At 33.5% G+C, this 12707-nt stretch overlaps 1 protein-coding gene across 4 annotated transcripts in view; it reads left to right on the top strand.

Annotated features, from left to right (window-relative positions):
• LOC145254563 (alpha-catulin-like) overlaps nt 1-12707 on the top strand; it is a 709135-nt gene that overhangs the window by 416827 nt on the left and 279601 nt on the right. For all 4 annotated transcript variants that reach the window (XM_080113145.1, XM_080113148.1, XM_080113146.1 and 1 more), the window contains one exon: nt 8584-8759. In XM_080113145.1, coding sequence (XP_079969271.1) covers nt 8584-8759 — 176 coding nt within the window. The remainder of the gene's footprint in view (nt 1-8583; nt 8760-12707) is intronic.

The raw sequence follows: 12707 nt of genomic DNA, 5'->3' as shown, positions 1-12707 counted from the left end.
CATTACTGCATTTGTTAATCCGTTCATAATCTCTTTAGAAGTCTCTTTTGAAAACTTTATAAGTCATGTTAGAGGTCACGTTAGAAAAAATCTTGTTATAAAAATCTCATTTCGAAAAATAAAATGTGTTTTTTTATTGTAAATTGGTTTATTTTATTGTTGAATAAAACAAATGAAGAAAAAAAAAACATCTCAAAAAGAAAAAAAACACCTATTTTATTTTTATTGTTTTAATTAAATCTCATTTCCCAAAAAGCCGATTGGAAAAATCTGATTTGCAAAAATGATTTTTCAGCATATAGTTTGGTTAAATGAATTTATAAATTTTATATTATAAAAGATCTATAAAGTGTATTTTTTATGTAAAAGTTTGTCAAAAAGTCAATAAAGTTTGTAATGTAATTGAAAAAAAAAAACCCAAAATTTTATTAAAAATCAAAATTGACTTTTGACCTAAAACATTGTTGGGGACGATTTTTTCACATACATTGCCATGTTCACATTAAACAACAGGAATGCCAAAGTATAACGAAGCCGTTTAGTTAGAGCTATTTTGTTATAATATTAAAGTGTTTTGCTTTGAACAACTGAAAATACGAAATGATTTTTTTCGTTCATGTGTGCAAGTGATACCCCCCCCCCACCTCATTTTAAAAAAAAAATTTTTTTACAATTTTTTCAGTGGATTATTATCAAATGGAAACTAATCTACCAGATTATAAAAAAAAAAAAATAATAATAATATTTAAATATTTTTATTTGTGTTCAGTTTCTAGTAAAATTAATAAATAAACCTTTGAAACTAGAAAGTTTAACAACGAAATAATGTGTTACTCTGTAGAAAAAAGGACTTGAAATGTAATCTAATCTATATATATAAAAGGAAAAAGTGGCACGCGCGTTTTTGTATATCCAAGAAAGGCTTTTTTCGAGGGGGGGGGGTTCTCGAGAGGGTTACTATTTTTGAGAATTTTTTATATACTCCCTAGATTATAATATGTACGATTTGTGAATGGACATCGTCTCTACATTTATTTTGATAGACTTTTATAAAATTCACGCTATTCCGTCCTTTCGCGTGTTTGTTGGTCTTTTTCATATAAATAAAGTGAAACTAATCGAATCGAATCAATTCGCCAGCTTTCCGTCCGGGACCTCCAGAAAGACAATTAGCTTTGATCAATGTGAGGAAAACCCTTCATATCAAACAATTGCTATTCATTTGGAAAGCTCCCCCTTCTTAGGGAGTGCTGGTTTTCCCCAATGTTGTTGGGAAACAAATATATAAAATGGCAGAAAGCGTAAAGCTTAACTAGCCTTCAGCCAACGTTCATTTCTGCTCTTGCGTGATTCTTAACTTATTTGTGCAAGTCAATTTTTTGATTGACATCGCTTAATTTGAACGCTTTTCACTTCCTGTGGCGTTATAGCGTAGCGATAAGCTGTTAGGTTTTCTTTCACTTTCTTTTCCGTTTTCGCGTTATGGGGTCATCACGGGAGGAAAACATTTCTTTTTTGTGCTCAACACACACCTCCAAACACCCGGTCAACACCGGGTATCCCGCTCGTCTAATACATAAAAGGCAAAATGTGTGTTTGTATGTCTCGCAAAAACTTCCAACAGACTCATCAGAACATGACGAAATCGGTATCGTTTTAAAGCTCAGTCTGATGAATGCCAAATATAAAAATTGGCCCAAAACATTCATTCCTTCACCCTCAACTCGCCCGTTTTCTACAAGGAGGAGTAACTTTTTTTGTCAACATTTTTGTAAAGTCATCGTACGTGCTTGCAATGACTAGCCTTAATTTGAATGGTGGTGAAGTCGTACGTCACAGTGGCTGCCGAAGGTTAAGCGGTTTGCTTTTTTCTCACCTTCTTTTTCTCCTTCATTTTACAGATTAAAACTTTCTTTCTTATTTTGAGGCTTACATAATGAGATTTTTATTCTTTTAAAACAAATATTAAATTATTTTCAAGTTGACTTAAATCTTTTTTTGTTTTTATCGCCACACCTCTCTCCACCTGGGTTGCATCTAATTTTCTTTTCTGGCCCTTGCTCAATATCCTTACTATACCACCTTTCCACACCTGGGCAATGCAAGGTACCCTGCTAGTCTAATATATAAAAGGCAAAATGTATGTTTATATATCTCACAAAAACTTCTGAGAAACACGTTGTAATGTGACAAAATCAATATCGTTTTAAAGCTTCATGTCTCAGACAACAAATATCGAAAAATTGGCCAGAAACATTCATTCCTTCAACCTCAACTGGGCGTTTATTTACAAGGAGGGGTTGGTTTTCGCAAGTCATCATCTCCTTTTGATTGACTACCCTTAATTCCAACGCTCCAGGGTTGCGGAGTCGGATGGCAAAAGTCCGACTCCAACTCCTAGAATTACTAGGATGACAACTCCGACTCCGACTCCTTTAATATCTTCAACTCCGACTCCGATTCCCGACTCCGACTCCGACTCCCGACTCCTTGACCCTATGTGAAAATCTATTTTGCAGATCCATATACCAGCCTCCCACATCTATTCAGCATGCATTTTATAATTACTTTTCATGTATATCATTTTCGACGTTTAACATTCACTTGCATGATAAATATACTCACATATAAACTCAACCAGCTTTATAGAATAAGTTTAGATAACAAAGGGATAAAAAGTTTACAATTAAATTTTATTATGCTATCAGTTCAAAATAGAATACAATATTTAGGGATAGGGAAACCTCTTTAGGCTATGGCATTTCGAAGTGAAACGCTTTTCATCAGAAGAGGGGGATAAAGACATTATACAGAGAATAATATTTTAAAAGATAATATTGCCTTTATGGAATGAGGATCAAAGGTAAAACAAGAAAAAGCCATAAAGGGCTATAGTAGCATAGATTGCTTATTATTGAAATATCATATACATATATATATATACATATACATATATATATATATATATATATACGTACATACATATATATATATATACATACATATACATATACATACATATACACATATATACATATACATATATATAAATACATATACATATACATACATATACATATACATATATATATATATACATATATATATATGCATATACATATATATATACATATATATATACATATACATATATATACATATACATATATATATATATATATATATATATATATATATATATATATATATATATTTAAAGGAGATTAGAACAATAGTCTAAAGAGCTGAGTGTATTTTAATGTAACAGTGAAATTACTAGTTTCACTAAATACAGGAAAGAAAAAGTGCTTGTTGTAATTTAGATATATAATAAGCTCGATAGGTAAATATCCTAGAGCTAATTCAATATTAAGTAATGTAATTGATAATTTAAAATTAAAAAATCAAATTATGATTAAATTAAAATTAAAAATCAGTTTCACAAGAAGGAACAACAACAAAATCAATTATCTGTACGATCGTTTCGGAAAAACCGTGTTTTTATTGTGGTAGACATCAAGTTACGGACAATAATTATTACATATAGTTTTTTAATACAAACAACATTCGAAATATAAACCGTGGCGTCTTTAAATCAAAAGTACGCTAACGGAAATAATTTATTGCACAGGCGTCCCCCTTTTAAAATTCATCATTCAATAAGGTGAAAAGCTATAGCAAACATCACATATGAGTATTTTAACCATAGTTCCTGACTTCAAAAAGCGAAAAACTAAAAGATACATCTGCACTACTTTTAATGCTAGGTTTATTTATGGTGTCTTTTAGATTTAATAAAAACCCTTTAAAATTTTCTGACGAGGAGACCTTGTTTAGTATATGTAATAATTATTGTCCGCAACTTGATGTCTACCACAATAAAAACACGGTTTTCCGAAACGATCGTACAGATAATTGATTTTGTTGTTGTTCCTTCTTGTGAAACGGATTTTTAATTTTAATTTAATTATAATTTGATTTTTGAATTTTAAATTATTAATCACATTACTTAATATATATATATATAATACACAATGGTATTATTTATGCTCATGATCATTTACCAGCCTATCAGCATATTCAAATCTATAATAGCAGAGTTGCACTTCAAGCTATATATTTTCTTTTTCCTTTGTACCCTCTCCCGAAAAAACTCATATGTTATTGCATTTGTCCATTCTCATAAATCTTCTATCACAATATTAGGAAAAAAAATCAATCTATAAAAATGTCTTATTTGTAAACATAAAAAATAGGCTTTATTTATAATCATAGAATTGAAAGTTGCAAATAAGAATTTAATAATTTACTCTCAAAAACAAGATGGCTTCAGTGAGCTTCTCTTTCATTGCAGCCCTTTGGTCTGTCCTGATTCCCTTTAGCGCTGAAAACAAACGTTCAACACTCACTTATGTTGGAGGAAGTGCTGCTGCCAACATTGCAGATTCTTTCACTATCGCAGAGTACTGCTTTATAGCTACATGAACATTTAACTTAGACTTTCTATCTAGTTGTTCTACTTGCTGTAATGCAGCATGAAAGTCTAGCTTGAAACTTGCTAAAGCTTTATTCACTGAAGATAGCGTTTTAGCTGCTTTCTGTAACTTACGCTGCTTTGACCTTGCTTTATGATCTTCTTGATCCAAAAGCTTTTCAAAATCCTCTTCATCGCAGGTTCCCTCTGAGTCTGTGGTTGAAATAGTGCCTGGATCTTTAGTAGATGCCTTTGAATGTAAGCCCGAAATCCTCACAGCAAGATCACAAAGTGCCGATTTCGCTTTATCTTTCTGAGTGTCAGATAACAACACTCTATTCATTGGGTCTACATATACTCCAGCCAGTAGGATTTTATTATGAAGCAGTTGTATTTCTCTTTGACGCATTGACTCGCACATTATTCTTGCTAGCAAAGCACCACGCCTGGATAAGGAATGTTCTAACATTTTCCATTCTTTCAAGAACATTCCTGGAGTGAGGTCCTCTTCTTGAAGCTTTTTAGTCACTTGAAAAGGAAGCTTAAGAAGGTCTTCCAGTTCTTCAAGTTGAATCCATTGTGCTTCTGAAAAACTGACATCTGGGTTTGCCATATCGATAAGAATCGGCTTCAATTCAACAAGCCGTTTTACCATGTTGTAAGTACTACCCCAGAGAGTTACTTGGTCTAATATGGCTCCTTTTCCAGCTCTTCCTTTAAGAATGTCATCAATCTTCGGAGTTCTTGCTGAAATAGCAACTCTTCTGACTTTTGCTATCAGATAACTGGAATGATACTCTTTAAGAGCATCGTTTACTGCAAGTTGGTGTGTATGAACACATCAACGCTGGTGTTCAATTTCTGAAATGCAGGCTGCTACATCACCAAATGCATCCAATGAATTTGGTGTCTCCTCAAATCCTTCAAAGAAATTAAAATCCTCTTGCTTCTCTGTTAAGTCATCCCAGTCAATTGGCTGTCTACTGTGACTTGGCCCAGGTTGTTCTTCCTGAATTTCTGCTGCACATTCTTCTGTAACACTAGAATCTTCTCTTTCATTCAGTTTTTTTTACCATACTCAGCATGTTAGACGCATTATCTGTGACAATGCATAATACATGGTCTTTCTGAATGCCAAAGTCTTGCAACACTTCTTTTACCAATTGCTTTAAGAAGTTACTGGAATGTTGGGCTTCAGTGTCTTTAATGGCCAAGGTTTTAGTCATATTTTTCCCTTAATCCACATACCTAACATAAACAGCAAAATAATTAACATGATGGTGTATGCATGCATCCATTTTCAAGTATACAAACTTATTGCTTAGTTTTCTCTTTAGCTGTTTTTTTTGGCTCTCATATTCACCAATAATTAATTTCTTTATGGAATCTCTGTTTAGAGCCACTCCTAATTTTCGTGCCACTTCACCAATCAGTGCTAACACTTCAGGCCGAGAAAAGAATCTCAAGGGAATGCTGTTGAGAACAATAATCTTAACGATGTTCCTTTTTAATTCAGCTGGAGCCATTGAGATTGTCACTTTATTACTAACAAAACAACTTGTAAGTGATGCTGTGGTAGGGTTCTTTTCAGTAATCAAAGTTTTAGATTTTGATGTGGTTGGTGTATTAGATGAGCCTTTGTCTTTCTGTTGAACAAGTTTAAAGATGCTAGGATGGCAGCGCTCCAAATGTCTTTTTAAGTTAGAAGCACGAGTAGGAGCATGGCCTTTGATAGTACCACCACCAGAAGCACTAATTTCAACACCACAAGTTGTTTCTTCATCGTCTCGGGTTGTTATGCACTGACATACATAATGCTTGAAATCACTGGTTAAGTTAAAATGGTCAAATACGGTAGATTTACGTTTTGAAGCCATCTTGTGGGTGCATCAAGTTTTGCAACTAATTTTCAAAATTATATATTTCTGTAAATCTGTCAAAAAAAAAGATGTTTAATTCAAAATGTAAAAATTGTTTGCTTTAATCAATTTCTGTAAACCTATAAAAACGTAAATAAATACATATGTAGGGTTTTTGAGATTCTTCCACATACCAGTAATAGGGTAGGTCGATTTTAAATCAACTTGCCTTGACTCGGGAAAGTTGTATATTCGGCTCATTGCATGGAAAGTGGTCCAAAATTAAAGAATTTTGAATCCGATATTTTCTAACATTGTTATGTTTTTCTAAACGTCAACACCCTAAACTACAAAAAAATAAAATATTTAAATTCTGATCTTTTATGTTGACTGCGCTGAGGCTATAAACATCAGCTATTTATTGAAGTCAGAAAATTTTCAGGCATTCATTTTTACTAATAAATAACATAGAATTATTGTTTAACTAGCGAGGGTACCCAGCGCTTCCCGGGTGTTTAGAGGTGGGAGGGGGGTAAATCAAAACAAAATGGAAAATAAAGAATCTGCGAACGTAATAACCCTGTTTAAATATAACTTTTTTTAAATCGGAAAAACAAACAAAACAACAAAAAAAGCGAACATGATACAGAATAAAGAATAAGAGAACGGAAATGTTTAAATGTTAAAAATTATTTGTACGAAAAACAAAAACAAAAACAAAAATCTAGCATATTTCTATTAACGAAAAATGTGATAAACTACCGAAAATGAAGGAAAAGAAAAATCACTGGGATGCACTGTTTAAGCGATAATCAGCTATTTTTGTTTAGATTAGTTAATCATATACAATGTTGTCACATGGTGGCAACACAAATTGATTTATACCCATTTTTTGGGGGGATAAGATTGTTATTCCAGATCGATCCTGGACTAATCAAATTGCCAAATTCCATTCAGGAACTGGATAACTTTTGGGTTACAATCTGATTGTTATCCACAGTGATCTCACTCAAAGACAGACTTTTCATTGATCATGTGTGACGTCACAACCAAAGCGAAAAAAGCTGTCCAGACAAGATTTGCAGTGATCCGATAAACCAAAATATCTTGATGAAGTAGAAGCATTGCAGGACAGTACAAAATATAATATATCTCAAAAAATAAAAACTGCTAAATTGTGCAACTGGTAAAACCAAACAGGAAAACCATTTAAAAAAAATTGGGGGGGGGGGACTTAAGGAGTCGGATAAAAAATTCCGACTCCAACTCCGATTCCGACTCCTAGTACATTTAGAAATCCGACTCCGACTCCGACTCCAGCTAAAACCTCCGACTCCCTCCGATTCCGACCCTGCAATGCTCGCGATTTCCGGTTTTGCAATGGACACATCAGCTAAGACGTTATGTTTTATTTAAACTTCTTTTGCTCCTTTGCATTACAGGTTCAAACCTGCCTACCTACTATCACCTGGGTTGATTCCCCCACTTGCTACTTACATTTTTTTTTTTTTTGGCATTTTGAAGGAATTGCAGCATATGTGTATTTACTGTAGATTTGAGCCTGAAAAGAATAACTTTATACTCTAGATAAAATAATAGACTACCTGTAACCTTTTGAATCAGTATTTTTTATATATATTATCTCTCTCTTCTTTTACCTCTCAATTATTTGTATGTCATTTTCCTTCTATTACTTCATTTATCATTCGCACTTCTTTCACCTTAAATGATAAATAACTGTTGGAAACTTCATTCACTTTCAAGTAAATATATATATGTCGATGACTACAAATATATTTTAAGCCCCCCTCTTTGGGTAGAGCACTATTGTAAATAATCTCACCCGCTACTTCATTGTCTGAAAAATGCGAAGCTCGTTGTTTGTTTACAAACAGGCGATTTGAGCACTATAAAAGTGATGGCGGGTGTCCATTTTAATAGACATTCCGACGAGTTATTTATGGGCATCGCCTTCATGGTTGAGTGGGAGAACTGCCGACTGTCAACACGATGGTTCTAGGTTCAATCCTTGGCTAAGGAGCGATGCTAGTCTAGCGGCACTGATGAGTTGTGATACAACGAAACAGGACTGTATGTCGATGACTACAAATATATATATATATATATATATATATATAGTTTTTTCTTGATAATTTTTTTTTCGTCCGCTCTACTGCCTTGTAGAATATTACTGAAATAATAAACGTTTTATAGCTGTCTAAAAAGATTTTTTTGTTTTTAATTTTATAGGTGCCAGTATTCAGAAGGTGACTGCTACTCCAGAGGCAAGTCCTAGCCATGTAAAATCTTTTAAAGAAAAAACGGCTATGGTCCGAGCAGCTAGGCAATTATTGTCAGCCATCACTCGAGTGTTGTTGTTAGCAGACAAAGTTGTGGTCAAGCAGCTGCTGGCAGCCAAAGATCGCGTAAGTATTGTATTCAAAATCTATTATTGTAATGAATTTGTAAGAGGTGGGAGAAGGAATAAATTATTTTTCAGAATTATCTTAGAATTGAGACCTGCTTATCAAGTATATCTTATAATTCCCATTCATCCATCACCACAATGCCATCCATCTTTTGTGTGCTATGTGTTAGACCTATGTAGTTTCAAGTGTTTATTGGAATTCTCCTTGTCCTATCAAGGTTTCACAATCTAATTTTTCCATTCTCTTTCTAGGGTGGATTCATTTCGGTTTTGAAGGTATTAGTGATGCAGTAATCCTAACAGAATTTGAAGCGTACAAGAAAACTTTTAGAGAATGTTGTAAAAATGTGAACAACCATTATATGTACTAAACAAGTAAAAAGTTATTTCATCTCCATATACAATAAAATATTTGCAGAAATTCTCCTTTCGACCAAAGTACCACAGGCTTGCAAAAACAGATGCCACATACAAATTTATTATGTCTAGAATATTAGCCACTATCTTATGTAACTTTAGAATGACATTTTAGACACATTTAGTCGATATAACAAAATCCTACTTTCTATCGTAAGAGCAACACCATCACAATTGCACCATCTTTAGAGGAAGTAGTTTAAGTCCTCCTACTGCCCCCAGTTAGGACTGGGAGGAAATATTGTGCTTGTACCCTTCGTAACTGAATCATAAACTCATAGACACAACATACTCTTTCCATTTCCTGATTCAAAACTAATAATTTTTTCCTTCTCAAATTCTGCCCATTCTCATTGGCTGATGATTCAATTATTCCGGAATCTAAATCTTAATACATGAAAAAACGCTCCAGAACTTTTCAAATATGGTGGCACTATCTACAAGAGGCAATTGTTTAAAAAAAATAAACCAAATACAACCATAATAACTACTCATAAACAGAAAATTACATACTGATAACCTTACACTTACCGATACATTAACAACATGCTACTATTCCCTCAAACAAACAAAAAAAAAAAAACCCTGAAAAGCAAAAAAAAAAAATGTACGGGTACCATTGTTTATTTTTTAATTTCTGAGCGGCTTAGTGAACCTTACATAAGCTTTTTTTTTTCTCTTTGTTTTGTAGTGGGTCATTTTTATTATCTTTTTTTTTTCCTTTTTTTTTACATTTGCGTTAAATGTGGGTGATTTAAATTATTTTCCTACGTTTAGCTTAGTTTCAATCATGTTATTTATCTTGTCCACATTTTGTTTTTATAACTCAATAACTGCTTAAAATTAAGTTGATGCCCCAATATTTTATGCTGGTAGGTTTTAAACTAAATTACTTTGCCTATGAGATCACTTATTTGTTAAATGTTTAATTTTAGATCAATTATACTTTTTGTGCAATATTTTGTTTACTTCTTTTTTCCGAGTTCATTATCGACACGGCATATACATTATCTTTGTGTTTGTTTTGTTTTTTTGTATGTAAATTTTTACCTTAGCTCCACCTTCACACTTTTTTTTACATTGATGACTATATTTGGCAGATACAAGTAGTTTATGGGATATAAAGACCCATGTTATGCCATTTAAATCACACGAGAGGAACACATCTAATTCTATCCACCGACACTGTCCCCCCCCCTATTTTTTTTGTTGGTTTATGCAAGTGAGTATCCTGACAACAATTATCAAGGTTAAATTTGGAGCAAATATTTTGACAACCACCCCCTCACAAAATGTCTATTCTGAAAGCCGTTCTTAACATGGGGAGGTTGGAGATGTCCATTCTGAAAGTCGTTTTTAACATGAGAAGGTTGGGATATCTATTCTGAAAGCTGTTCTTAACATGGGGAGGTTGGAGGTGTCCATTCTGAAAGTCATTCTTAACATGAGAAGGTTGGGGTGTCTATTCTGAAAGCTGTTCTTAACATGGGGAAGTTGGGGGTGTCCATTCTGAAAGTCGTTCTTAACATAAGGAGGTTGGAGGTTAGGCAACAACAACAGTTGTACTTTGATTTTTTTATGAGGAATGGGGGCATGCTTCCACTGGGCAATGATGGTTAACAGGTCCTGCTATTATTTATATAAGTTCAAGGTGATAAAGGAAATCCACTTGTATTATTAAAAAATAATATACACCAAGCATGTAAGAAGTTAGAATAAAATTATTTTACTTAATATTATGATAAAAATTTATTTGCAAAAATAGGTAGGAAAATGTTAAAAAAAAATTTTTAAGGGCATAGATAAAGCAAAATATCTCCACTTTAACACTTTTCTTTGCCAAAATAAATATTTTCAGAAAAACAAAAAAACATGCCAATTATGCCAATAACATAGAGGAAAGCACTGAAAAAATAGGCTAATCTGAATCAAATATTGGTATGTTAGACAGATTGCTCTTTTGGTCTGACTTAAAAAATCCGACAAGATTACTTCATGTTTCAGATGCCAGTGAGGAAGTACATGTTGGTTTATGAATAATAACCAATTAAAGTCAAAGTTGAAAATTATATAAATTCTGAATGCAAAACGACTCAACCACTTTATTTTGCAAATCTGATAATCTGGTGCTACCAGATCAGGCTGTCTGTTGGCTTCCTGAGACAAAATGCACCTACATTAAACTTCTGTTTTTGTTTTCTCTTTTGTAAAACTTAATTATGTTCTGCAAAAACAAAAAACAACAGCCTTCTTCCCCTTCCCTTTTTCCCCCTACTTCCCAACCCCTTCAGTGGGGCATTAGAATACAGCGACTGTCCCCCTGCAGAGATTAAAAGCCTCTCAAAGGGGCCACCTGTTGGCCGTGGGTGGTGACCCATAATGACTCGGAAAAGGATCCTGGTTGCTGAGCAACCGATATCTAGGGAAATTAAAGATATCAGTTGCAACACTTCACTTTGGCCTCGTACAAAGCTAGACGGGCAGTCAGAGGAGCCCGATCCAATCAATCGGCTAGTTAACTCAAGCCCTAACACATCTACTTTTCTATCAATTTCCTCTAAACCGTAACAAATACAGTTCTACCCTGTACCACTGTAAACTATATACATATTTTCCCCTCTTTTCCATGTGTTAGAAGGCAGTGGCTAGGGTCAAATGTGCCAAATGATTAAAGTCATGACATGGCTGTATAGTGCTGGAAGTTATCACAAATGACTTGGATTGTGTAACTAAAGGATTATGGGTGCTCATGGCTCCCATTTGGAACATATATACTGTTTATGTAGCCCTGGCATGACAAGGCGAATGGGTTTCCCCCTTAACATGCCCCAATATTGGACTCCGATGTGAGTGGGGAGCATAAACAATGAATTTAAAATATATATATATATATATATATATATATATATATATATATATATATATATATATATATGGCCAAGTATAAAAACTCCAAGCGCCAACACGTCGACTCGGATAGTTCAGATAATGAACTGCATCAAACATCCTCAAAATTTATTGTATTGGAATCCACTGAAGAAACTAAAATAACTGACTTATCACTGTTTATTATACATAAAATTATATCAGCATATATTGCCCCCAAAAATGTAAAAACTTTAAAAATAAAACCTTACTGGTGGAAGTGGAAAGAGAAAAACATTCCACTTTTCTCCTAGGAATGAAAACTTTCCACAACATAAATATCAGAACTTATCCACACAAGAATCTGAATACATCCAAAGGTGTAGTAAAATCGAAAGACCTATCAATGTGCACTACTGAAGAGATAACAAAAGAACTTAAAAACCAAGGAGTAATAAACGTTAAAAGAATTACAATAAAAAAAGAGAATCAGACTATACATACGAACACTTACATTATGCAGTTCGATATACTCACTATCCCAAAAGAAATCAAAATTGGGTCTAACGATGAAAAAGTTGAACCCTTTATACCAAACCCACTTTGGTGCTTTAAATGCCAGAAGTTTGGGCACCATGAGGATGCATGTAGGGGACAAGTAGTG

This window comes from Euprymna scolopes, chromosome 30, assembly GCF_053919585.1.
Source record: "Euprymna scolopes isolate OS-2025 chromosome 30, ASM5391958v1, whole genome shotgun sequence".
NCBI classification, from domain to species: Eukaryota; Metazoa; Mollusca; class Cephalopoda; order Sepiida; family Sepiolidae; genus Euprymna; species Euprymna scolopes.
This window is presented reverse-complemented; position numbering and strand designations above follow the sequence as displayed.